Raw genomic sequence first — 27,517 nt, forward strand, 5'->3', positions numbered from 1 at the left:
AGGACTGCTTGAGTTCACGAGTTCAAGACCAGCCTGGGCAACTTGGTGAGACCTCATCGCTACAAAAAATTTTTTTTCAAATTTAGCCAAGTATGGTGTTACATGCTTGTAGTCCCAGCTACTTGGGAGGCTGAAGTGGAAGGATCACTTGAGCCTAGGAAGTTGAGGATGCAGTGAGCCATGATTGCACCATTGAACTCAGCCTGGGTGACAGACTATGATGAGATTCTATCTCAAAAAAAAAAAAAGGGGTTATATACCATAATCCAGTGGAAACTGCCCCAGGAATGCAAAGTTGGTTTAATATCCAAAAACCAATTAATGCAATAGAGTACATTAATAAAATACAAGACAAAACCACATGATCATGCCCATAGACACAGAAAAATCAGTTGACAAAACCTAACACCCTTTCATCATAAAACACTCAATAAACTAGAAATAAAAGAGAACTTTCTCAACCTGATAAAGGATGTCTAAGAAAAACCCACAGTTGGAATCACACTAAATGGTTAGAGACGTATGCTGTCCTCTCAGTGTCAGGAACAAGACAAGATGTCTGCTCTTGAAACGTGTATTCATCATTGTACTGGTCAGGGCAATTGGGAAAAATAAATAAAAGGCATTCGGATCAGAAAGGAAGAAGTAAAACCATCTCTATTTGAAGATGGCATGATCTGTCTACAGAAAATTTTAAGAAATCTGCAAAAGTACTAGAGCCGGTAAACAACTTCAGCAAGACTGTGGAATACAAGATCAATATTTAAAAATCCATTGTATTTCTATAAAATAGCAATGAATAATCTAAAATGAAATTAAGAAAATAACTCCACTTATAAACAAGAATAAAATATTTAGGAATAAATTTAAACAAGTACTAGACTTGCATACTGAAAGCAGGAGGAGAAAGAGGAGAAGGACAAGGAGAGGAGGAGGAGGATGAGGAGCAGGAAGAAGACGGGGAGGCAATGTGTTCAGGATGTCTTGTGATTCCCGAGACCTGAAGCCACCTGTCAGGTCAGGCATCCCCTGTCCTTCCTCTCCCTACTCCTGATCTGCTGCCTCCGGCTTGCACCTCAAATCTATTCTGCTCAGGCATGGAAGTAATTGTGGTGTGAAAGTCTGCCTGGTTGGACCAGCTGTTCCACACACTGGCCTGGCGAAGTTATTTTCAACTCTTCTCAAGCCAGCCATGAACGTAAGGGAGAACTCTGCACTGGATGCAGTTCACTCTGGGCAGTGAGACCAGCTGCAGAGGCTACCCAGGCCTGGGAGTGCCTAGAACTCCAGCCGGGAAGGCCTGTGGCTGAGCTCAGCTGCAGATCAGGTTATGCCCGCAGGCCCTGTAGGGTCAGATTGTGGCCCTCAGGGTCCTGGGGGCTCTGAGCAGCCTCAGGTCTGTGCCCCTGGAGGCCTCGCCTCTAGGGCCCGGTGCTTCAGTGCGGTCCTCAGGGCCTGCAGGATGGCACCCTGGCTGGTCTGCACGTTGTAGTCACTGAGCCGTAGCAGGCGCTCGAAGTCTTCCTCCTTGTAGGTCATGTTGGACAGGGCGTAGGGGGAGGTAGCCCCGGTGAGATTCACTTGGCCAGCCTGGAGCTCTGCGGGGCTGCGCTGGACACCTGCCCAGGGGTGAGAGGGGTGTCAGGAGCAGAACGCCGGGGTCTCCACAGCCTGGCAGCAGCGCATAGGGAGGGCTGCCCCCACTGGAGGAGCCCCTGCTTTCCTCCCAGCTCTCTGTGTCCTTTGCCCAGGGATGTAAGTGTGGGTGGCAGGGTGCTCTTTGGAAGGATACTATTTGGCAGTAGAAAATACAATTTCATATTTCGTTGCCTTGCAGCGTGACACTCCTTAGGCTATTCTGGCAGCCCCACATGTCTGTACATTGCTTCGGGGCAAGGTGGAAACAGCCGGAAGAGGGAAGTCACCTGGGTTTGTGAACAGATTCTTAGGACTCACAGTGGAAGCAAGGGGGCAGCGAGAACTTGCTGAGAGATGAAGGTTCTTTAGAATTCTCAGATGTGGGCTGAGCATGTTCAGAGGAAAGCTGGGAGATCTAGAATGATGGTGGGAACCAGAAAGCTGGGAATATCGCACAAAGACGGCAATGAGTTTTTCCCACCAGAAGGAAATAAAATTCTGACCAGTTGGTGAGAAGAGAGGATAGGAAGGAATGTGATGGGGGTTTAAATTTCGGGAGCCCCTAAGGAGAGGCCCATCTCCCTGAGAAGGGGCCCAGCCTGGGCTGGGGAAGGATGATGGAGAGGCCGACTGAGTTTCCCACAGAGCAGGAAAGCAGAGGGGCCCCGGGCAGCTGGGGGCACTAGGGCAGGTGGAAGGCCGCAGGAGCCTGGCGTCATGACAAAGGGGACCACTGCATAGTGACCCTGCAAACAGAGGGCCTGCAGGGATGTGGGCATCAGCAAGGAGGCCAGGGTGGGCTCTAAGGTCTGGGTGGGCCTGGATGGGCCTGTCCTGAAGCCTTCTCCTGGCACTCACTTCCCTTCCCTCTGCTGGGCGGCGGGGGGCCCAGGGCAGGCCTCTGAGGGGCCAGGCAGCCTGGGTGCTTGGGAGGGGATGCCTCACCGGGGGCTGAGTGGTCCTGGAAGGAGGCATTGACCAGCGGGAAATGCAGCAGGATCGGGGCCTCGGGGCAGGCGGGGTCTGAGAAGAGGTGGCACTCCCTTGGCTGCTGGTGGTCCTGAGGGCTGGGTTCCACCCGGGGGAAGGGCAGCCCCCGGGCCTGGCAGTACAGCTCTGTCTGCTGCAGCGCCTGGTGGGGAGAAGGTGGCCCGGAGAGAACCAGCCCGGCCCAGGTCAGTGCTGGGCCAGTTCCAGCACACACCAGCTGCCTCACTGTCAAGACAACGGCCTGGCTCTGTCCTGTCTGTGGTCAGGCCAAGCTGCAGAGTGACTTGGAGGGAGACCCAGGGGGAGTCCAAGGACTCTGGTGGTCTGCAATGTTGCTTGGTTAAAATCTCTAGGTGGGGTACAGACCCACCCCCAGCCCCCCAAACTCCAACTCTGGATTGCTATTGCTGGATTGTTCAAATCCCAGAGCCGGGAGGGGACCTGCATTTGCACGGCGTCTCAGGGGAGGTCTGGGGGATGGACATGGAGATGCTAGGGTCCCCTCTCAACTCTGTCCAGCTGTTCTTTGGAGGAGGTGTGGGGAGGTCCCTCCCTGTTCACCTGGCCTGGGAGCCCAAGGCCCCTGCACCACCACAGCCCTTCCCACCTGAGGACCCTGGCAGGAGCCAGCAGATCAAGGCCTGACACCCCTCCTTCCCTTCGGGACCCAGGCGGTGTGGGGCAGTAGGTCAGTGGCCCTGCTGTCTGCCTCTGGAGCTTGGCCTGGCTAGGCAGAGGGGTTCCCCTGGGGTGACCAGCGTACCTCAAAGGGCGCAGATAGAGAGTAGTCGAAGGAGAGGATGAGGTCCAGCCTGCGGCCCGGCCGGAACATGGAGGGACAGCTGGTGTTGATGAAGTAGCCAGCGTCCACCAGGCAGAGCTGGGGCTCCTGGGGAGTCAGCTGGCTGGGTGTGGAGTCAAGCTGGCAGTCTAGTAGGAATTGCAGGATGGTCAGAGGCCACCACCCTGCCACAGGTCATCCATGTCCCCTTCTCTCCTCTGGGTCACTCCCTGAATGCCACCAGTCCTTCCCCAGGACCTTCCAAGGGGATCTTCTCCAGCCCATACCCCAGAAATGGATGCTGACCTCCTAGGCTTCGGCCAGTCCCTGCCACACCACCCAGAGGCCCAACCTTGTGACCTAAGGACCCCTCGCCACGGCCCTGACCTGCCCAGGTGGAGAAGCCTTTGTGGCTGCAGTAGTCCTGGTGTAGCTGGAGGCCCTGGAGGAAGTTGGGGCTGCACTGGTGGAGGGGCCTGCCGGTCAGGAAGCCTTTAAATGCCTGGGCCAGCGCCGTGCCCGGCTGCAGCCACGAGGCCTCCAGCCACGAGGAGGTCTCCAAGGAGGTCAGGGGCTCCTTCTCTGAAGCCAGAGAGACAGACATTGGACCCTTCTTCCCCTCACTTCTTCCCCTCAGACACCGCACACCGCAAGCAGAGTCTGAAGGAACAGCATCATCCCAGCCCCCTCAGTGCCCCCACCCTTCCCACCTAAGCTCCTGGTCTTGTCCTTGATGTGCTGTTTCCAGGACTCCCCAGAGCTGGTGAGGTCATACCAGGCGTCCAGCAGGTTCAGGGAGAAAACGTTGCTCCAGATGGCTGAGGGAACCCCAAGAGAGGTCAGCCTCAGGCCCCAGCCAGCGGCCCCACCCTCGGGTGCTGATGGAAAATGGGAGTGGGGAGAGGGCTGCCCCTACCATGTACCGCCCCCTGCCACCTACCCCTCCCCCTCGTCCTGAGGTTCTGCCCCACCTGAGCTACAGGACCCATGTCATTCAGACGCCTGGCCCAGGGCTGCCCAGGGCCTTCAGAGCCACCACTCTCACCTTCCAGAAAGCAGATCCGGGGCTCCGGGATCCTCCTCATCAGCCGTCCCATGAAGAACTTGGAGCCGAAGAGCTCAGGAGGGACGAAGGCTCCGTACTTCAGGAACCCGACCTCATAGGGGGAGAACTCAACCCACTCTAATGGGGTGGGAGGGAGAGGCAGGAGTGTGAGGGGAGTGGATTACGGAAGCCCCAGCTCTGGCCAAAGATACTGCCCCTGCCCCCAGCAGGCCCGAGCCCCGCTGTGCCTGACGCCAATGCAGCAGATGTGAGCAACGTGCACTCTTGGGCTGACCACACCCTTCCCAGGCCTTGGTCCACACCCTCAAGCACTCCCCACTGCCAAACACAGAGAGCGCCCCGAGTCCCTCAGGACTCAGGAAGGTTGGGCAATCTGTGCGGAGCTTCCAGCGTGAATTCTCTGGGGACTCTCGGGGTGCAGAGGATTTGGAGGGTGGAGTATGAGGAAGGGGGAGTGGGTAGAACCGTACCCTTGAAGTCCAGCGTCTCCAGATTGTTCTCTTTGACATTGAGGCTCAAGTAGAGGGGCAGAGGGTTCTGACCCCGTTCCAGGGCGGCTCTCTGTCCTGACAGCTTCTGATCCATCACCTGGGGCCAGAGGGCATCAGGGCCTAAGTGAGGCTGGGAGTGTCCTGGAGGCAGCGGCTCCACCAGGACGGGGGCAGGATGGGGGACCAGGCTGGGGGTGAGGAGGCACCTCCTCCCGTGGGATCTGGGGACCATATGTGGGTCAGTTCCCACTCGTGCCTCCGTGTTCCGACCAGCCCTAGATGCAGGGTCGCTGGACAGAGCATGCAGGCTGTGTACTGTCAATCTCCAGCGAGGGCCATTCACAGGGACTACAATGCCAGCAGTGCTTCCAGGCCCATCTTCATGGGTTTAAGGGTGAAGTGGATGTGGATACTGACACACAGACACAAGGACACATGCACATATACATGTATTGCTTTGCAGAAAGGACACAGCAATGCCCTTTTAGCATATACCGAAGCCTGTGCCAGGGATGGATTGCCTCCTCTTCTAGCTTCTCCTTAATGCAGTTCAAGTTTCAGCCCCTCCCGAATGCTTTCCTTACATCCTTGCCCCCCGCCCATTGTCCCTCTTATTTCTGGCTTTGCACAGCATGAGGTTGTACCCCGTTGTTTATTCTTGCCTTCTGTTCTTAATTTCCTCTTCAATAGAGCTCCAAGCTCTGTCTTTGTTTTATCTTATTTTGAGATAGGGTTTCACTCTCTCACCCAGGCTGGAGTGCAGTGGTGCAATCTTGGCTCACTGCAACCTCCACCTCCCAGGCCCAAGTGATCCTCCCACCTCAGCCTCCTGAGTAGAGTAGCTGGGACTACAAGTTACATTTGGCTAATTTTTGTATTTTTTGTAGAGATGGAGTTACACCATGTTGCCCATGCTGGTCTCAAATTCCTGAGCTCAAGCAATCCATCTGCCTTGGCCTCTCAAAGTGCTGGGATTACAGGCATGAGGCACCACCATCCATGGCCCAAGTTCTTTGATGGCAACGACTATAGCTTGCCTTTTGGGGGAGCCTCCACAGAGCCTCCCTGAATTGTGGGGGAACAGAAAGACCTCATTCTATGCTGAACTAGAGTGGCAAATGGAGCTCTTCCCAAGCACCAGCAAGGCTAATGGTGCTGCCTGCCGGGAGCACCACCTTGGGAAGGATTCTGCCCCCAGAGCTGAGGTTGATGCCTTCAGCTCTGGGCTGTTTCTACTGGGCAGTACATGTACCACGAATATGTCATCCTTCCTTTGGGCTCTCCAAGCTGAAGAGTGTCTAGTTCTAGAGGCTCCCAACCTGCCACAGCAGCCCTTATCATCAGATTGACTCAGTGAATGTGGACATGTGAGAGCATGTGAAGCATGCGGACCTCTGGGTCTCCACTGAGAATCAGCCTGTCACAAGTCACTTTGGAGTCTGCCTTTTAAAAACCTGCAGATGATCCTGATGGCCAGCCAGGTGTGAGGATTCCTACCCAGCCTACTCAAGGAGGGTCCCTCTCCCACATCCATGGCAAAACCCAACACACCCAGTGTGTGTGTCCTCCTCGCTGGCAGCTCATCTGTCCCTGACGAGAACACTCATGTGTCAACCAGTCGTTTTTCCACCCCATTCTTCAATGGTCCCCAGTATGAGTTATAGGGAATTTGCAGGAAATCTCTAAACAGGGCTCAATCCCCTGCCATGGATGGTGGTGGTGTATGGACAAGTCAGTCCTTAGGTACAAATGTGTGTACATGATCCCTTCTCAAAATCTTTTTATTTAGAAACTCTGTTGCTCTTTTGATACATATGATGAGGGAAAATGTGTCCTTTTACTACAGTTGCGCAATTTATGCCCTAGGGAAAGTTCTGGAAAAAGATCAGCACACCCCTGCATCTACTGAAACAGCACCCACCCAGTATGTCTAATGGCTCACCAGTAAGCTGCAGCAGGACTCTCAGTCTCTAACCCCCCAGTTTCCAAGCGAGTAACCCCAACCCTGCAGAACACCGTTCTGATGATTTGAGGGTCCCATGGGAAACACTGGAGCTTGGTGCAGTACTGGCAATGCAGACTAAATGGAAGGCAAGTGTGTCAGCTCCTAACTCAGGAAAGGATAAGAGAACCACTCTGAGTTTCTCCTTGAGGAATGATGAGCAGCTTCTAAGCAGTTCGGTACTTGCCAGCAAAAGACTGAAGAAAAAAGTTTCAAAGAGATGAGAGTTTGAGAAGCACTGATTATAGCTAGTGTATTTTATGAATGGGTTTTTATAAAAACCTAATCATTATTAAAGATGTATGTAGGCTAATAAAGTCATTCTGAGCAAAATTTCAGGATATGATATTCATTAATATTAACGAAATTGTGATTTGTCATAAATGGAGTTATATTTTCTGACATTGTAAAGTGACTTTTGGTACTTTAGATTATTACATTATAGAGGTAATAAATACCCGTTTTTATCTAACATCTTTAAAAAATTAGAAATAGACACTAAAATTGCCTGAATAAAACATTATTTTATAAAGTCTACAATGAATGTTGGCTTTAAGAGGTAAGGTATGATAAACAGAAGAAAAAAAATAATAAATTGAAAACCTTTCCTATTGGGACAAAATTTTAAAAATAGCATAGGTGCTTTTTTTTGAGACAGAGTCTCACTTTAAAGCCCAGGCTGGAATGCAGTGGCATGATTACAGCTCACTGCAGCCTCAACCTCCCATGTTCAAGCAATCCTCCCGCATTAGCCTCCTGAGTAGCTGGGACTATAGGTGTGTGCCACCACGCCCAGCTAATTTTTAAATTTTTTGTAGAGACGGGGTCTCACTATGTTGTTCAGGTTCATTTTTAAGAATATATAGGTATCTAATAATACCACAAGCATTTCTATTTTTGTGAACAATTAAAAAATTGTCTTCTAAAAATGTTTATAAAGCTTTCACACAAAACCATGCATTAAGTCATTACTGGAGGATCCAATGGTAATTAAATAAAAGTCTGCTGTACAGCCTAGAATCAAACTGCATTTTCTAGCACCTTGTAAAGGGAACTGTTAAAACAAGCTTCTCCCATTCTATAGTAACTAACTGCTGCCACCCAGCAGGAAAGTCAGTTAATAAAACACGGCATCATCAAAACTGAATATGAACTTAAACAGTAGATCCAAAGACTACATAGCACATAGTGATAAAATGAAAATATTTCTAGTAATTATGTTGGCTTTATAAATTCAGTGCCATTTCAATAAAAATCCCAAAAACATTTGTCACAAAACATGACTAGGTGATTCTATCATATAATTAGAACAGCAGGCCAGGTGTAGTGGCTCACACCTGTAATCCCAGCACTTTGGGAGGCTGAAACAGGTGGATCACTCAAGGCCAGGAGTTGAAGGCCAGCCTGGGCAAAGTGGTGGAAAACCATCTCTACTAAAAATACAAAAATTCACCGGGCATGGTGGTGTATGCCTGTAGTCCCAGGTGCGTGGAAGGCTGAGGCACAAGAATCACTTGAACCCAGGAGAAAGAGGTTGCAGTGAGCCGAGATTGTGTCACTACACTCCAGCCTGGGTGACAGAGCAAGACTCTGAGGAAAAGAAGGAAGGGAGGGAGGGAGAGGGAAGGAGGGAGGGAGGGAGGGGAGGGGAGGGGAGGGGAAGGGAAGGAAGGAAGGAAGGAAGGAAGGAAGGAAGGAAGGAAGGAAGGAAAGAAACAGCAAAGGGGCAAGTACAACCAAGAGAATACTGAAGAAGAATTCAAGTGGACTGGTAACTTGGCCTATCAGATACCAAGATTTATCACAAAACTTTAGTCAGTGTGCTATTGGCATAGGGATAGAGAATCTGTCCTGTTGGAACAGAATAGGGCACTCAGGAAGAGTCCCGGGAATATAAATGTACGAAAAATATATGAAACCTGATATATGACAAAACTAGCAATGCAGATCAGTGGAGAAAAAATTCAGTAGATGAGACTGGGAAAATTTGTTATTAATGTGAGAAAAAGCAAAGTTGGATCTCTAGCCACATGATACCTGGAGATAAATTCTGGGTAGATTAAAGTCCTATTAATAAGAAATAAATCTTTTAAAAATTTTATAAGAATGTATAGAAAGATATTTTATAACTTTGACGGAGGGAAAAGGAAGACTCCCCAAAATACAAACCATAAAGGAGAATGATAAATTAGATTATACTGAAATTATGCATTAAAACCATTAGAACTGATGAGGGTTCACATCAAAAATATATAAAGAATTCCTGCAAAAAAATATGAAAAAGACAAATTAAACAGGAAAATGGAAAGGGGTTTGAATAGGTAATTCATGGAAGAGGAAGCCCAAATGATAAATATACTTTAAAACATAAACTGTCTAACTAAAATTCAAAGAAATGCTAAATGATAAATGTTCCTTTCACACCCCATAGTTAAACAAAAATTTAAAAGTCTGCCCAAGATATAGAGAAAAAGCAACTATTATACACTGGTAGTGGGAGTGTGAATTAACACAACTCCTTTGGAGAATGGTTTGGCAATAGGTAGGAAAGTTGAAGGTGCACAAACCCAGTGGCCCAACAATTTAACTACTGGGTATGTATCTTGGAGGCTTAGAGAATCTCTAATGCAGGTGTACAAGGAGACTTGTACAAAATTGTTCATGCAAATAGTATATTTTTCTTAAGGATATGTATGTTAAAATTTGTGAACTGGAAAACCTGGAAGAAATAGATAAATTCCTGGACACATTCAACCTACCAAGATTGAACCATGAAGAAATAGAAAAGCTGAACAGACCAATAACAAGCAATGAGATTGAACCAGTAATAAAATGTCACCCATTAAAGGTAAGTCAAGGACCTGATGGCTTCACTGCTGAATTCTACCAAACATTTAAAGAACTAATACCAATTCTACTCAAACTATTCGAAAAAATTCAAGAGGAGGGAATACTTCTAAAGTCATTATCCAAGGCCAGGACTACATTGATACCAAAGCCAGATAAGGACACAAACAAAAAAAGAAACCTACAGGCCAAGACCCCTGATGAATATAGATGCAAAAGTTCTCGACAAAATACTATCATACCAAATTCAGCAACATATCGAAAAGATTATTCGCCATTGATCAAGTGGAATCCATCCCAGGAATGCAAGGATAGTTCAACATACACAAATCAATAAATGTGATACATCATATCAACAGATATAGTTGGGATCAGTGCCCTGGTTACATAATCAAAAATGCCTTCCCAAGTCTCACCTTGTTCTTACCTCTCCTAGAACCTTTGAGAGCTATCTTTTTATTACTAATCTTTGGCCCTTGCTTGATTAACCTCTTAGTAAAGTTTGTGTCTTTTAGATTACAGTAGTTCCAGGTAAAGTCAATGCTGGTACAAGGCTTCCAATCCATCTTGCTTACTGACCAGGAGAATTAAAGTGTTCTGCCTACGGGCCCCTTAGATCGGGTATCCAGAGATTTTTACTCCTCTGGTGCTTGGCCAGGGCCTACGCCCATGACATAAGCAGGAAGCAGTTACAGAAGACAGATTTTCACCCTTCTGCAGCCCTGTTAAGATTAAGGAGGAGGGTCTAATCTCTGAGACAGGAATGAGATAGGAGGCAGGGCTCAACTCTGGAACCAGATTGGAGACTGGCTGAAACAGGGAAGGGCTGAAAGCACCTCTCCGTAAGACATGCTCACCAGTATCATGATAGTTTACTCATTCCCCGGCAACAACCCAGAAGTTACCACCCTTTTTCTAGAAATTTCTGAATAACCTACTCCTTAATTTGCATGTAATTAAAAATGGGTATAAATGTGACTGTGGAACTGCCCCTGAGCTGCTGCTCTGGACACACTGCTGATGGGTGCCCTGCTCTGCAGGAGCAGTCACAGAGCTGTAACACTGTGCCCTTGATAAAGCTGTTTTTCTACCACCAGCTAGCCCTTGAATTTCTTCCTGGGGGAAGCCAAGAACCTCCATGGGTGGAACCCCAGTTTTGAGGCTCCCTTGCTCTGCAACATGATGATAAACCTAAATTCAGGATGGTGTTTGCCCCTGGGGGCAGGAGGGAAACAGGACTGGGGAGGGAATACAAAGGGCTTTAACTGTATCTGTAACATTTCATTTCATAGGCTGGTTGGTAAGGTCATGCATATTCATTATGTCATTATGGTTTATTCAATGTCTTAGGTGTGAAGATTTTCATAATAAGTAAAGATTGAGATTTGCATAATAAATGTTTATAGCTAATACAAAAAATAAGTATGGTAGTTTCTAAGCAGTGTTGTACTTAACCAGTAAGAAAAATACTTAAAGAAAAAAATTCAAGGCAAATACACGATAATCATTCTTTTTAAATTCCTTCTATATAAATGTATTTTTATACCCATTAACCAATTCTTCTTCCTCCCCTCCCATGATAATCATACTTGATCAAACTCCTGACCCAAAGATAAAGATGAGTCCTTCTGCTACTAATCTTTTCCTTACATTTTGTCTTTTCATTGTTTCAAATGCTTTCGAAACTTTGTTCAGATAGCTATGTGCGGTAAAACAATAGCGTGAAAAAATAGCTGATTTTAATAATTGTATCAGTGTAAAGTTCAGCAGTTAACTTACTAAGCTTTCCCTCAAGGAGCACTGTAATTTTTTTAAAAAAAATGAATGTTTAGTTTTGTCTTGATGCTGTTAGAATAAAGAAAAATAGCTGACACTTCATGCTTATTCTATGCTGAGGTATCACTGAGTATTCCGAACAGCTCTATAACTTAAGAACCGTTGTTATCCCCATTGTACAGATCAGAAAACGGACATACAGAGAAGTTAAATAACTTGCCTAAGGACATACAGCTAGTAAGAGGTAGTGGGGTTAGAACTCAGGCAATCTGGTTCCAGAGTTTGTGCTTTTAACACCACCCTGAAGATGAAGAACAGTACATTTCATATTGCAGGATAAATAAAAATGGTTCTAGCAATCTTACCCACTCAAAACAAAAGCTTTGTTTGCTTGACTGACTTTGACACTGACTCATTCCCAGCTTTTGGGAGATCCAGAAATTTCTGTTTTATAGCAGTTAATTAAAGAATCTGCTAACTCAGAAAGGCAGCATTCCAAAGTCAGGCAGACACTAAAACACAGGGTCTTCCACACGGCAGGAAATGTGCATCGCATGTCAGCTGCTTGGGCGCTCTGCCTTTGCCCCCGCGGTGCACACACGCTTCTCCCCACGTGCTCAGGCGCCCTACCTGGCCGTGCAGCATGGACTCCAGCACTAGCGCCCACAGATCCACAAAAGATGTGGGGTGGCCCTGCTCAGCCCGCAGCTCCAGCTCCCGGCGGTAACTCGCCAGGCGCTCTGGGGAAAAGACCTCCAGCTTGCTCTTGGCCAGGTGCTCCCGGGCGTGTCTGATAGGTCCCTCCAGGTCCTTCTGCGACCACTCAGGGTCCCCGTACAGGTGGGCCATTGTCCTGGGAGAACGAGGGGACAGAACAGTAGGAGCCCGAGGCCCAGCATGGGGCGCTGCAACCCCTTCTTCCCACCCTGCAGCTTCTCCTGACGCGTGGCTTCTGCCGCCAAGGCTGGGCCGATCTGGGAAGCGGGTCTCAGGGCTGTCTCTCCTTCTAGACCGGCGCTGTCCAATATTAATACAATGTTTGCCACGCGCGGAATTTAAAATTTCCTAGTAACCACATTAAAAAGATATACAAGCCTGTAAAATTAATTTTAATATTTTATTTAATCGCTATATTCAAAAATTATCATTTCAACATGTAATCAATACAGTTACTGATGTAATTTCTATTTTTGTTTTCAAACTAAGTCTTCCAAATTCACTGTGTTTTTTTGTTTTGTTTTGTTTTTGAGACGGAGTCTTGCTCTGTCGCCCAGGCTGGAGTGCAGTGGGGCAATCTCAGCTCACTGCAAGCTCCACCACCTGGGTTCACGCCATTCTCCTGCCTCAGCCTCCCCAGCAGCTGGGACTACAGGCACCCACCGCCATGGCTGGCTACTTTTTGTATTTTTAGTAGAGACGGGGTTTCACCGTGGTAGCCAGGATGGTCTCAATCTCCTGACCTCGTGATCTGCCCGCCTCAGACTCCCAAAGTGCTGGGATTACAGGCGTGAGCCACAGCGCCCGGCCTTCACTGTGTATTTATAACACACCTCAATGTGGACTGGCTGCATTTCAAGTGGTCAATAACCACATGTGGCTACTGGCTACCATAGTGGCTTACTGTACTGGACAACCCAGTTCTGGACCCCACTCCCATCTTCATGGTCCTGTCCTGAAGCCTTTTCACACTGTGCTTGTCAACAGCTGTCACCTAAACTCCTCTGAGGAGTTTCCTCTCTTTTCCTCCTTAAAGTCACATTTCAATAAGACTCAAAGGAACGAATCTCTAACAGCGGGATGCTGCACCTCGTCATGCTGCAGGATGAGGGCGTAGGGAGGTCATGCTATCTTTAGGTAAAAATAGCATTTCGACCTCAATGTCTACACAGTCTTAAATGGACAATAAGGGAATCTACCTCGAGTGTGGTGAAGATTAAATGAAATAATAACAATGAACGATAAAAAGAGCTACCAGTTAGGAACTCCTGGCTGTGCCAGGCATTAAATTAAGTGCTTTACTTGGGTGATCCTCCGACCCCAGTCACACGTGGTATGTGCCATGATTGCCCCTGTTTGGAGCTGCGTCAACTGAGAATCGGAGGAGATAAGTTGCTCAGGGTCAGCCAGCCAGTAAGTGGTGCTGCCGGGACTCAGACCCAGCTACATCTGAGCCAGCTACCTCACAGCCCTTCAGTAACATCCGGAACACACCTCCTGCACCGCCTTGCTCATGGCAGGGCTTCTGTAAACGTCTGTTTCCTCCCTTGTGGGAAAGTTGCTTGGCTCCTATCAGATCACACTGCTCACACCTACTTGGCCTCCCCATACAGAGGGTCCCTCTGGTGTCCACTCTGCCCCGCTATGGCCCCTGATCATCTCTGCCGTCCAGTTCCCCAGGATCCTCACCACGTAGAGCCTGAGACGCCACTGAAGTAGGTCACACAGTCCAGCAGGCCCAGCTTCTGCAGGGCCAACAGGTGGCCGTAGAGTGAGGTCATGGCCCGGGCACCTCCTCCTGTGGCCATGATGCCCACGATGGGTACCTGGACCACATACAGACACAGGCTGGATTAACAAGGAAAGGGGCCAGCTGCCTCCTGTCTCACCCAAAGCCCTGCCCGCTCCCTGTCTCCAGGGCCCACATGGTTGAGGCCTGATAGAGTCAGGGTCAGAGCTAGGTCCAGCCTTCTGGAAGCAACGGCTCTCAGCCCAGGATGGAGCTCCCAAGGGAGTTACATCCCCAAAGCCCACCCACGCTCCCATGTCTCCCCACATATGCCCACTCTCCACTGACTGGAGTTTCTGGAGAGGCATAGGAATCAGGTACTCCCTTATGGCCAGTCCAGGATATCTGCACACACATCTCCCTGAGCCCCCAGACCTCGTCCTCCTGCAGGTCTCCGTCCAGCTGCAGGGCCTGCTTCAGGGCCTTGGCCACCACCTGCTTCCTCCTGCTCAGGAAGGCCTGCTCCTCTGCACACAGATTGAAGCCCAGGTGCACAGCCAGCTCCTTGGAGCTGTGTCAATGGAGGATCCAGGGGTCAGGGGACACCTGCAGAGCTCAGCCACTGGCTGGCCAAGCCCACAGCGAGCTGCCAAAGAAGCCCCTCCTCCATCTCAAGGACCACCCTTGTCCACAGCCCTCCCCTCCTGCATGCCCGCCTCTCACTGTCCCCACAGATGTGAATGTCCCTTACCAGCCCTCTGCCTTGAGCTGCAGCCTCACTCCTGGGACCTGAAATCAAAGCCAGACACCCTGCTGAGACCCTCCTAGACCCTAAGCAGCACATGGGTATCCCCTGGGGCCTTGGTCCCCTTCATCTTCTTCTTCTTTTTTTTTTTTTTAAGATGGAGTTTCGCTCTTGTTGCTCAGGCTGGAGTGCAGTAGTGCGATCTTGACTCACCACAACCTCCGCCTCCTGGGTTCAAGCGATTCTCCTGCCTCAGCCTCCAGAGTAGCTGGGATTACAGGTATGTGCCACCATGCCCAGCTAATTTTTGCATTTTTAGTAGAGACAGAATTTCCCTATGTTGGCCAGGCTGTTCTCGAACTCCTGACCTCCAGGTGATCCGCCTGGCTCGGCCTCCCAAAGTGCTGGGATTACAGGCTTAAGCCACCGAGCCCAGCCTTATCTTCATTCTTACTGTCATTTCCCATCCAGTTGAGGCCACTTACATCTTGAGCAGGAACATCCATGGTCACCTCCTTCCCGATCAAGGGCCTCAGGGGCACAGTGAGGCGCCGAGCTGAGTTGTCCCCATTCCAGACATTGCTTGTGGAGCTCTGGAGGGAAAGCATCATTCATTCATTCAACAAATCCCTACTGAGTATCTAGACTGTAATCCAGACAGACACAGTCTCTCCCTGATAATACAGAATATTATAATATTGGTAAGTATCATAAGTATAATATTGATAAGTATCATAACTATAAAATTATAAGAGCTAACATTTATGTAGTACAAAGGCATTGTTCTCACTGAATAGCATGTGTAAATTTATAAAGACATGGGTAATGAACTGATGTTAGTAAATGTCGTGAAGGAAATAAGTGGTGTGATATGACAGTTTCTAATGCAACCAAAGGTGGAGTGCGTGGGGTTTATTTGAGGTGGGGGTCAAGGAGGACCCTCTGAAGAGGCACCATTTGAGCTAAGATGTTGAGGAGGAGGAGGAGGCAGTCTTGGAAGGAGAGAGTGGGGGACAGGAGAGCACCTGGCATGTTGGAAATGAGAGAGGAGACAAGGATGGCTGGCGCATCGTGCATGGGGGGAGTGTGGAACAAAATGAGGTGGCAGAGGTGGGCGGGTGCCAGGCTGTGCAGGGCCTTGTGGGCACAGATGTCATGTCTTATTCTTTTTTTTTTTTTTTTTTTTTTGAGACGGAGTCTCGCTCTGTCGCCCAGGCTGGAGCAGTGGCCGGATCTCAGCTCACTGCAAGCTCCGCCTCCTGGGTTTACGCCATTCTCCTGCCTCAGCCTCCTGAGTAGCTGGGACTACAGGCGCCCGCCACCTCGCCCGGCTAGTTTTTTTGCATTTTTTGGTAGAGACAGGGTTTCACCGTGTTAGCCAGGATGGTTTCGATCTCCTGACCTCGTGATCCGCCCGTCTCGGCCTCCCAAAGTGCTGGGATTACAGGCTTGAGCCACCACGCCCGGCCGTCATGTCTTATTCTAAGGGTATCACTGGAGGGGCTGCTGGAGGATTCAAAGATTGATATGGTACAGCAACCCCATGACCACTCTGGCCCCTGGTGGTCCTCCATGTCTGCCAAGGGTGAGGTACCTAACGAGGGAGGCTGACAAGGCCACAGGAGCCTTGGCCCTGGTGGGCAGGGACAGCAGGGAGGGGCCTGCAGCAGCTGGAGCTGCCCAAGCCTGGGATTGCAAATGAGGTCTAGAGCCAAGACCTACCCTCAGGCGCCCACTCAGCTCTGTCTCTAGGGCTGCCATGTAGTGGAAGCGGAAGGCAGAGGCTGTGCCCAGGGAGGATGTCTGTGTGTCCTCATAGGACCCCTTCAACTCCAGCTCCAGCTCCAACTTGTCCTGATCTAGGGAGAGAGCGGGCAGGTTAGCATGAGAACAAGAGCCCAGAATCCTAGCTCGGACCTGGAACAGCAGCACCACCACTTGGACTCAGAGGATGCCCGGGAACCTGGGCCATCGTCAATGGCATTCTGAAAAGGGCCCTTCCTAGTCCACGGGGCCCACAACCTCCCTGCCCCAGACACCTGCCTTCTGCAACATGCTCTCCCCCAGGTCAGGGGACCCTCCTGCCCAGAGGAGACCCATGGGCCTCTGTGCCATGTTGGTGAGAAGGGAGAGGCACGCTCTATCCTGCTGCTGGCCTCCCGCCCTGTGCAGGCTTCCCAGCAATCCTCCTCACCCCCACGTCCAGGCAGAGTCCAGGCCTGGTTCCAAGTCGGTCTCACCTGCAACCACAGTGGTGCTACCTGCGCTGTCCAGATGCACATCCAGGCATGACAGCTCTCGGGCCTGGGGAAGACCACATCATGGGCAGGGGCCTCTGCAGGGTAAGCTGAGGTCCCCTCCACCTCAACCCTCTGACCCCCACTGTCTCAAATCCACCACACACACAAGGAGTTGTGTGGGCTCAGGATGAGACTGGCTGCAGAGGCCCTTCACCCCATGGCTGATCCTCTGCCGCTGCTGAAACTGATGCTCCCCAGCATCCAGGCGGGCCCCGGCTCCATACCTCCCCACCAGCTCTCCTGGCATTGCCAAATTCCCGAAACCTCCTAGAGCGCCCAGCCCTCAGATACAGCTCTTTCTTCTCTTGTTTCCCTGTGGCTTGGAGCTGGAGGAGATATTCTACCACAACTCCAAATAATCTAAGCGAGCCCCCCGTCCACAGGAGGGTGGACTGGGTGCCGGAGAAACACTCGGAACATCTCCTGGCTGTCCTCTGTGGCCTAACTGGGGACACTGACAAGGCCAGGCCCCCGTGGCCTTGCCAAGGGAGTCTGTCTGCGATCTGTGAAGCATACCAGCAGATGCCCGCCACCCACCCTCCACACAATCACTGAATTTGCCCACCCGCTGGGTGTCTCCATCACCTCCTAAGAGGCAGTGCCATTGGCTTGACTTTATTTTCATGTGTATTTTTAAAAGTAATACCTGCCCATCAAACAGCCCCTGGGAGCTTAAATGCTGGGCTCTAGGTGCCTTCGCACGTGACCCTGGACCCGCCTGCTCCCACGTCTGTGCTGCTGGTCTGGGACACCGTGTGGCTGATCTGGGACACTGTGATAAAAGCTTCTAGCGCGTCGCCCGCTCGCCCCCTTGCGGCCATTTCTGTTCACTGCAGCTTCGTGAGCCCGCGGTCAGGAGCGCTGACTGGGACTCTCCCGGTCCCAAGTAGGAACTGCCTGAGCCCCAGATCCGATCTCTAGGATCCGGTCTCCGAGGTCGGCAGCACACCGCCCTGGGAGCTCCCTCTGAGCCTCGGTGACCTCAACATGAACAACCAGAAGGTGGGCCTGGCCTGCCTGATTTCTTCACCACTTCCCAGGGAAGCGCTCAGTCAGTCCCTAAAACTATGAGTTCACCGCAGGTGACTAAACGCCTTCCGGAAGCACCCCCAACAGCTGTGGGCCAGAACCGCCTCTCGGCAGAGCCCTGCCTCCCCTCTCTCTATGCGCCCCTTAGCTCCAGGCCCCTCCAAGACCCACAGCCCCAGGTGACCACCTGGCTGGAAGGCTAGGGGTGGTTTTACCACGAAGCCCTGCCCCTTCCTTGTCCCTGCTGGTCCACACCCCAGGCAGCTGCTCTGGGGCCCCTCCCCTAAGCCTGGGGAAAGCGCTTACCACAAGGACTTTGTTGGTGATGAGGTTTTCTGGGCGATCCGACCTGGAAAAATCAAACCATGCAAAGGCAAACGCTTCTTGCATTGACCTCCCCCTCCCGCCCATGTGGGGTCTGCCTGGGTGATGCTGAGGGCTCTGTAGGTCCTGGATAAGGTTCAGAGGGAAGGGGAGATGCTTTGCAGGAGGAGAGGGGAGGGGAGAGAGCAGGCATTGAAAACATCGGCCTTCCTCTGCATTTCCCTGAGAAGCCCCACCCCACACCCAACCTCTCTGGCAGAGGTAGGAGATGAGGGCCAGTCAGGCAGACTGACCACAGGGAGATCTAGGTCAGGACCATTTCCTCAGACAGAGCCTGAGTCCCGAGACACTCCCTGGGCTGTGTGACATTACTCACGTTTCTTCCATCAGGAACTCCACATCCAGCTCCTCCTCTCCCTGAAATCAGAGAGGATGAGCAAGTCATCAGCACATACCTATTTCTTCAGAGTTGACACAGTTCTTTTACAGGTGTCATCTCATCCTCTCAAGCAGTCTCTAAGGGAGGCATGTTAGTACAATTATTTCCAATTTACAGATGAGGAAACTGAGGCTACCTGCCCACATTGCCCATGGCTAGTAAGTCTGCAGAGAACAGGTCTCCCTCCCTTGGAGGTCCCACAACTCTGGGCAAGACTGAAGGGGAAGACAAGGAGCACAGCCAAAGGAGGCATGATGTGCAGGACCCATTTGTTTTTCTTGAGGAGGGCCCAGACCCCCGAACTCTGCCGTCCCCACCCCCAGGCTGCAGCAGGAAGGCAGGTAAGGCCTTCACAAAGCAGGCCTTGGCACCACCAGCAGGAGTGATGGATGCTGAGCTGTGTTTTGAGGGGTGTTAGGAAGTTCTCCACCTCCCAAAGCCTTCCTGCCACCAGTGGCTAAAATTCCTCCACTGGGTGATTTAGCCTGTTAACTGTAAAGTGAAGCCTTCTCCTTGCTTATTAAAATGCAAATATCTCTGGAAGGGGTTTAGATTTTCTGTGAATGAGTTCACCCCAGCAGTCTCCCAACAGGTGGGAGAAACAGCAACTTCCTCAGCTTGGAGTCAGAAGAAGTGCAGCCCACGGGGACTTCCCCACCCACCTGGGGACTCTGGGAGAAGGTTTTCCGGAGCAGCTTGCCAGGGAGGACTTCTGAGATATCATAGAGAACCTTGAAGCAGATGTCATCGTCCGTGATTGAGTCCTCATCATAGATGCTAAGTTCCAGAACATTCTAGGAACCAGGAACAGCGACTTAGCATTTTACCTGCTCATAGCGAGAGTAGCTCACCTCTGTTGAGCCCTTACTTGATGTCTAGAGCCAGAGAAGATTATTATGCCCCCACTCTTTTGCACTTCAAAAAAAAAAACTGTAAAACTTAAATATAAGGAAATCTTATTAAATTTCAAATTTCCTCCTTCTAATTTTTGTTTTTATCAAACATAAAATTCTGAGCTGGACATGGTGGCTCATGCCTGTTATCCCAGCACTTTGGGAGGCTGAGGTGGGTGGATCACCTGATGTCAAGAGTTCGAGACCAGCCTGGCCAACGTGGTGAAACCCCATCTCTACTAAAAACACAAAAAAATTAGCTGGACATGGTGATGGGTGCCTGTAATCCCAGCTACTCGGGAGGCTGAGGCAGAAGAATCCCTTGAACCTGGGAGGCAGAGGTTGCGGTGAGCTGAGATTGTGCCATTCAACTCCAGCCTGGGCAGTAAGAGCAAACTCCGTCTCAAAACAAAAACAAAAACAAAACAAAACAAAACACATAAAAGTCTGTCAAAGAATTCTCTCTTCCTCTCTCTCTGTCTGTGTCTCTGTCTCTCTCCTTGGCTTCTCTGGCTCCCTGAGCTGCACCCTAAGGTTTGTGCTGGTGACCTTCCACGGTCTTCCACACACAGTCTCATCTCACCCCACAGCACGACCCAGTCAGGAGGGGGCTCTTACTGTCTCTGTTTCATAGCTAGGCTTCGAGAGGAACCCAGCTTGCGGGAGTCAGTCCCACCGTCAGTTGGTGAAAGGACCATGTTCATGCTTTCATACATTCCCTTGCACACAGCACAGACGGGCCAGGCCACAGAGACCCCCTTCTCCTAACAGTTTCTCTGACAGCCCCGAGGAAGCATGCTCGACCCCAGGAACCCTCGCATGGGGGTCTGGCCTGTTCACAGGGAAGTGGCCAGGAGTCCCCGGCCTTCACCTTGACCTGACTTTGGATAAGGAAATGGAAGGCCTCATTCCACACAGGATGACTGGTGTCGGTGAGCGTCTTGGTCTTAAACTTCATTCCAGGCACGGTCGACAGCTGTAGGATCACGTAAGGGTCGGCCTCACTCACTGCCAAGGTTAAGGAAGGCTCCATGAGGGAGGATTCCTCACACCCCTCTCCACGGGCCACGCCAGTTTCCTATCAAGACCCTGGCGGTCACCACAGGTGACCCAGCCCAGCCCCAGGGTGCTCGTCTTGGCCCTTCCCATGGGATCCGGTCCTCCCTGCTCCCGCCAGAGCGCACAGGACAGTTACTCACACAGGTCGGCCCTGCGCAGGTTCCGCGCCTCCAGGACCCTCACGGTGAGCTGCCAGCAGGCAGAGGCCTCCTGCTGGAGAGAAAATCAAACTCCAGAGTCCTTCCCACATTCCCTCCCTATGCCTGGAGCTGCTGTGCTGCACCGGGCTGCCGACACCCCTCACCACTCTCCTGGCACTTGGCGGTGCCGACACCGACTGCTGCCAGGCATTCCGAGACACCCTCTGGGGACCACACAGCCTTTGTCCACCTCTGTCTTTGGGGTCAGGGTTCTGGGCTGCAGCAGTCAGGGAATAGCAGCCCACCCAGGGTGGGATTTGTGGAACCCCTTCCCCTTCAGGAACAGAGAAACATGGGGTAGTGGACAGAGCAAAGAACTGAGGGCCAAGGAGTGGCCACCACATAGGTCAGTTAGATGTCAGCCCTTCCCAGAGCTCCCAGGGAGGGCAGCCCTTTGGCAAAACTAGGGCTACCTTTGGTGACCCTACTGCCAGCACTGCCCACCCCTCAGCCCTTCCGGACAGGAAACAGGCGCATGACTTAAGGGACGCTGAGCCTCGGCAGCCCAGTCCACAGGTGCTACCCTGGATCTCAGCAATCTGCACTGTAAAGCGTATGAATGAGGAAACTCCAGGAGCATTGGGCCATCGTAGGGAGCAGTTGGTGCTGTGGGTGAAAGGCCACTACATATTAAGATGCTGACGAGGCCATGTCAGCCACAGGCAGCCCAGGTGAGCGGGAGAAGCAGCTGAGTGGGCAGAAGCTGGAGGAGAAGATGAACAGAGAGTAGGTGGCAGGAGGGAAAGCGGATGGCCAGTGGGGTGTGACTGAGACCTGCTGGGGACAGAGCACTGGGGGTGTCCCCACACCCCACTGCTGAGGTCCCTGGCACTGCCGGGATCAGGAGGGCCCTGGGGTTTCTGTTCCTATGCCCTGCTGCACGGCTTCTTCTGGGTACCTAGCACAGGTTTCTTATAAGCCCCTTTGATGTGAAGTTACTCACATGGGTTTGGCAGGGCAAATGGCATTTTTTTCCTGTGGGCTGACCCCAAGGAAGGTTGTTGGCCTTGCATCCTCTTGGAAAGGAGCCTTCCTAGGAGGACCACCTATGGGGCACGTGGCCGCAGCAGAAAGAGCCCACGTACAGAAGGTCCGTTAGAACAGGGGCTATCAGGAAGGAGCACTGCCTGTGCCAGGGGGTGGGGTAGTGGGAGCCCCCAGCCAGGAGGGGACCCTGCTGGGCCACAGGGTGGCAGGACCCCCAAGGGGCACCAGGCACATGAAGGCCTACGAAATGCTAAACGCAGGAGCCACGCAGTATGGCGGCCCTGCTGAAGAACCCACAGACCACCTTCATTCCAGAAAAAAACACCCTGCTGGGTCTTCTGCCATTCAGCGGCTCTGCCACCAGGTTAGACTCCCCACTAAGTAAGTATGATTGTCTCAGACCCTTATATCCCTTCACCTGCTCCCCCCGATCCTGAGGGAGCCACCAGGCAGTGCAGTGTTTGCACAGTGAACATTCGACATCGCATGGCTGGGAGACTGTTGTGGCAAACCCAGAGCTGTTTCCTGCTTTGCGCTCTCCCATGACCAGACCCACTTCCACGCATGTGGTTGGAAGTTCTTGGTGCCTACCAGGACTGGTCTCCGCTCTGCACAGATGCTGCTTGCCAGGGGCTGGCTCAGCACCCACGGGGACCTGACTCTCCACTCACCACCAGAAACCATAAAGGACCACGGGCCGTGGCAAAGCCATATGCCTGGTGGCCCTGCCCCTGCATCTTTCCTGTGGTTCCATGCCAATGTCCCTGTCACTCCAGGCAGCTTTCCAGCACAGCATGCACGACCTCCCTGAGCAAGGTAGACTTGTTTCTCTCTTCCTGGGGATTAACTCCAGTGGCACCAGCAACATGTCAACTCTACAAACCTTAAGCTTTATAGATACTGTCAGCAGCAGAGATTTCATGAGCTTCGGGGCATCTAGCTCCATTTCCTCCCCTCACTCAGACTCCACCGCTGCTGGCCACAGGGAGGTGATGGCTGGGACGCTGGGGCCCTGCAGGGTGTTGAGTTTCAATGTCCCACTCCAAGACAAGACAGGGGAAGGGCAGAGGCAGCCTGGCCTCGTTCCCCTGCTCCCCGGGGCCAGGCCGACACTTCACAGGTCCACAGCTTGTGGGCTGCTCTAAAGCCACTTGGGCTACTAAGAAATGGCCCCAATTACTCACTGTCTAGCCAGTCACCATCCCGGGTTTAAGCACTGTAGTTCATTTCTCCCTCCCATCACCCAGAGCTTCTCAACCTCAGAAAGCCCATTCCCTGGCAGGTCATTTTCCCTAAAGAGAAATCCCAATTATCTTCGCCTCTAAGATCATCGCTAACATGGAGTGCCCAGAACATGGTATTATTGTGACAATGATTACAATGTCTGGTCTTTACGGGGGCTTCAAGGCAGACTCCAGAGCCAGCTTGTCTGGATTTAAACCCTGGCCCTGCCACTTACTTGCTGTGTGACCTTGGACGAGTCACTAAACTTCTCTTTGCCTTTGTTTCCTCATGTGTAGTGGAAATGATAAGAGTTCTGATCTCACATAGTATTCTGAGGCTTAGAATGTTAATGCCTGCAGGCTGCTTAGGAATAAAGTAAGCAGTTTTTAAGTAACTGCTATTACTACTACTGTTCATTAAGTCTTTGTCATGTTTCCAGGCACTGTGGATGTTGCAGATACCAAGATGAAATCAGTTTTGCCAGACCCCGACAAATTAGGGCTGGGAACGCATGAAAGAGCAGAGCTCATGTTTACATGTCTGAGATGAGAGCTGTTTCCAAGGACTTTCTGCAAACTCCACAGAAAACAGCTTCACATCCTTCACACATCCTTCGGCATCTTCATGCCAAAGTCCCTCTTCAGCAGGAAGACGGAAATGAGCAGACCCACCCTGTCCCCTGCTGGCACCAGTGCCCTGTGGTGGGGCAAAGCAGGAGGTCAGAGAGAAGAGAGGTGGAACCCCTGGGCACAGCCCCTGGTCCTGCGGACTCAGTCCTGCCAATGCCAGTTGGAGGCGAGGTGCTTTCCAGGTGTGGGGCAGACTCAGGCTCCCAAACCGCTGACACTTAGGCTTTTGTTTTACCCGGGAGCTAGACCTTGAGCAGGCTGAGGGAAAAGGGGGAAGGGGCACAGCCTTCGCCAGGGAGATTAGCTGACAAGGTTTATCACTAGACATCCATTAGGACTGCAGTAATTCAGATAAGATGCCCTCAAAAAATACACGTGCCCAGTAACAGCATCTCCACCAATGAACTGACAACTCTGGCTTTGAGCCTCCAGAACCAATGAATTTTGTTTCCAAGAAGTTTCTGTGAGCCTCCCCTTTTTTCCCAGTGAAAGCTTCCCTTTCCCCTTCCCTCACCATTGCCCTGGTGGCCTGTCATTCGGCACATTCCGAGCCACAGTCATTTATCATTCCAGAGTAAACACAACATAGTTAGAGATCATTTTCTCTCGTGTCTTTCTGTGGGGTGACAATACTGTACTAAGCATGTTACCTATTGTAACTTTATTTATCCTCCCACAACTTCAAAAGACAGTACTCCCATTTCCTCCCGTTTTCTAGATGAGGGAATTGAGGCTGAGAGAGGCTAACTTGCCGAGGTCACAGAGTTAGCAGACACAGAGTTGGAATTCAAACTTCAAGGCCAGAACTCACAACCCATCTATTCTCCCTTCCCAGGACTTTGCTCCTTTGGAAAAGCATGCAACTCTTCCCTCATTGCCCCACGGATATCTAGGATATCTAGACACTAGATTTTCATAGATTTGTCTAATTTGACTAATAGATATTCATAGATTGGTCACAGATTTGACTAATACGATTACTGAGCTAACCGACATAATTAACTGATAGGAATCTTTTCTCCTGAGGGCATAGGGGTGTCACCTTCCCTTCTGAAAGATCCTCCCATCTGAAATACCAGCTTAATTGCTGACGAACCCAGAGGCTCCTGGAGGACATTCATCAGCCCAGTCACCTGTAGGTGACAGTAACCTTGGCACACTTAGCCTCATTCCTGGCCACCACCTGGGGCACCGGACCAGGAGCCAGCCCTGCTGGCCTTGGTCCCTGGCAGAGGATGACAACTCTGGGCTTTGGAGAAACACATGACAGAGGTGGGTGCGAGCAGTTTGCAGGCCTCCCTGGCCTGGGTGCAGCCCCCCCAGCTCTTGGGCCTAGTAAATACTTGGCAGTGGATGAGGATTTGGGCCCCCAGAGCTCCGGAGACACACAGGGTGATCCCAGGAGTCCAGCCAGTTCCAGGAAGTCTGCTGGCCTGTGGTGATGGGGCTGTGGACCTGGTGGGTCTCCTTTTGTGACACACGCAGCCACTGTGTTCTCCGATGTTGGTGGCAGGGAGGTCCCTAAGGGCACTGCTGCGGTCACTGGTGGTGGCGAAAGGAAGCTCTGCTGACCAGACTCATGTTTCCCAGCCCCCGCATCTACGGATGCTGCCCACCCACCCCACCCACTCTGCATCCCAAATCTCAGACTCCCTCGCCCTCTGGCCCAGTCTGGTAGAGACTGAAATCACCCTGATTCCAGCTCTCACACTTCCCAGAAAGCACCCTGGCCCCAGGCCTGCCCTGACTGGTGCCCACATGCTCTGCAGACACTATTACCTGGTAAGGATGGCCAGATGGTCCCCCAGGTGACAGACTCTCCATGCTAGCCCTTCCAGCTTCCCTCCAGGCCCAGCCCTTGCCAAGATGCTAGCTCTGTGGCTGGGTGGCAGCGACGGTCCCAATGGGATGGGACCAGCGTGAATCTGCCAGCCTTCGATGAGCCACGATCCTATAAACAGGTTGGGGCTCCACCCCCAGGTTGCTCCTTCAGCCCTGCACCTGCCCCTCTTCCCCAGGAGGCTGGGTCAACCAGCATCTCCAGAAACCTCTGGCAGGGCTCCAGGACCTGCAGGTGGAGCACCTCTTCCAGACCTGGAGTTTCACGACGGAAGACGCAGCCAGGGGGAGGCAGATGAGTCCCAGGAGTGGTGGCAGGAAGCTGGTTCCCCTGAGGCTGAGGGCAGAGGCTGGGGTAGGGGTAGAGCTGAGGAAACCCCCAGCCCCACTGGAGCCAGGGCAGCCTCTAGAGGAGGGGAGGGCTGAGCACCTGAGACTAGGCAAGGGGCCAGCCCTCCTGGGCAGCTCTGTGCAGCAGGGATCTCTGTGCAGCAGGGATCCCTGTCCAGGGGATGAAAACAAGAGCAGTCGTGGTGACAGGCCCAGGCTAGTGCGTCCTCCTCACTTGACCTGAGCAGGCTCCAGGGAGCGGCAGAGGGGTCTGGACATCCCCTATCACAAGCCCCTCACCTCCATGCGGCGGGCCCTAAGAATTTAGGGGATTTCCATTAGACTTTGTAATAAAGGTAAGAGAGACCAATCAGGAGACTCTTAGGTTATGAAAATTGTAGAAGAAACCTTTGTGAAGCCACCTCACCATTTAAAGCATTCAGTGTGCACGAGAGCACTGAACACTCTCCTAAAATGACACGAATTCGGTCATTTTACCATCAATTCTGTATACAGTTGAACAGTGATGATTTGTTTTTCAAAGCAAATGAAACTGAGTTAATGTTAAATTACTACAAATGGATCTAAAATGTATTAGAGTTGGCCAAAACAGAAATCTAATGGTCTATGAACAAGTAAACAGTATTTGGATGGAAATACCTGTCATTTGCATGAACCAGATATAAAATTTAATAAAAAAAGTGAATGGAGTGGTTGAGCATGGTGGCTCATGTCCGTAATCCTGGCACTTTGGGAGGTCAAGGAGGGAGAATTGCTTGAGGAGGAAATGGAGACCAGCCTGGGCAACATGGTGAGACCCCCATCTCTACAAAAAATTTTTCTAAATTAGTGGGGCATGGTGGCACGTGCCTATGGTCCCAGCTACTTAGGAGGCTGAGGTGGGAGAATTGTTTGAGCCCAGGAGTTCAAGGCTGCAGTGAGCTATAATTGCACCTTTGCACTCCAGCCTGGGTGACAGGGTGAGACACTGTCTCTTTAAAAAAGAAAAAAAAAAAAAAAGGAAGTAAGTGTGACATGTAGAAAACTACAAAGAACAACTTACTTCAAGTGGGTCACAGACAGAGCAATACAGAAAGTCACCCAGCTGGTGACTGGAAAAGCTGGGATTGTACTCTCTATCCTGAAGCCCACCCACCAGAACTTCCCTGGTCCTTGGTGGCCTCCATTGTTTAGGCCTGTTCCAGAGGAATCCTGGAACCTTAGGAGTCTTGATTAACCTCCCTGCCCGTCATCTCCATACGCCCGCCGGGATCCACTGGGGGAGCCTAGGGAGGCAGAGCTGTAGCAAGACGTTCCATGAGGTGACCTCAGCCCCAGCACCCCATTCCAGTATGGGAGGGCCAGTACCCCCTCCCCGCTAGAGGACAGCTGGGCATGCCCGGAGGAGGGCATGGTGCTCAGTTTCCCCACCTGTGCAATGATGGTGTGGTAGATGCTGGGCCTGGTGAAAACCACGAACTT

At 51.4% G+C, this 27,517-nt stretch overlaps 1 protein-coding gene across 1 annotated transcript; it reads right to left on the reverse strand.

Annotated features, from left to right (window-relative positions):
• Positions 1-332: 332 nt before the first annotated feature.
• PLA2G4D (phospholipase A2 group IVD) lies at positions 333-25,786 on the reverse strand. The gene is made up of 20 exons (XM_025390591.1): positions 25,646-25,786; positions 20,967-21,039; positions 20,639-20,775; positions 19,537-19,668; positions 18,812-18,852; positions 18,418-18,460; positions 17,023-17,086; positions 16,505-16,641; positions 15,268-15,375; positions 14,789-14,826; positions 14,473-14,608; positions 13,998-14,134; positions 12,222-12,444; positions 4,946-5,063; positions 4,455-4,592; positions 4,120-4,227; positions 3,797-3,991; positions 3,392-3,558; positions 2,584-2,770; positions 333-1,619 (listed from the first exon to the last, which is right to left on the reverse strand). Exons 1-20 carry the CDS (start codon positions 25,688-25,690, stop codon positions 1,393-1,395), a joined length of 2,454 nt encoding a protein of 817 aa, XP_025246376.1. The 5' UTR covers positions 25,691-25,786; the 3' UTR covers positions 333-1,392.
• Between the last annotated feature and the right edge of the window lie 1,731 nt (positions 25,787-27,517).

The sequence above is a fragment of the Theropithecus gelada genome, chromosome 7a (assembly GCF_003255815.1).
Source record: "Theropithecus gelada isolate Dixy chromosome 7a, Tgel_1.0, whole genome shotgun sequence".
Taxonomy (NCBI): Eukaryota; Metazoa; Chordata; class Mammalia; order Primates; family Cercopithecidae; genus Theropithecus; species Theropithecus gelada.

Coding starts and splice junctions, on each gene's coding strand:
- PLA2G4D (XM_025390591.1), bottom strand. CDS start 25,690: ATGGAGAGTCTGTCACCTGGGGGACCATCTGGCCATCCTTACCAG. Junction 16,642..17,022: donor TAGCACCACTGTGGTTGCAG/GTGAGACCGACT, acceptor CTCTCTCCCTAG/ATCAGGACAAGTTGGAGCTG. Junction 14,609..14,788: donor CAGCTCAAGGCAGAGGGCTG/GTAAGGGACATT, acceptor CCATTGACACAG/CTCCAAGGAGCTGGCTGTGC.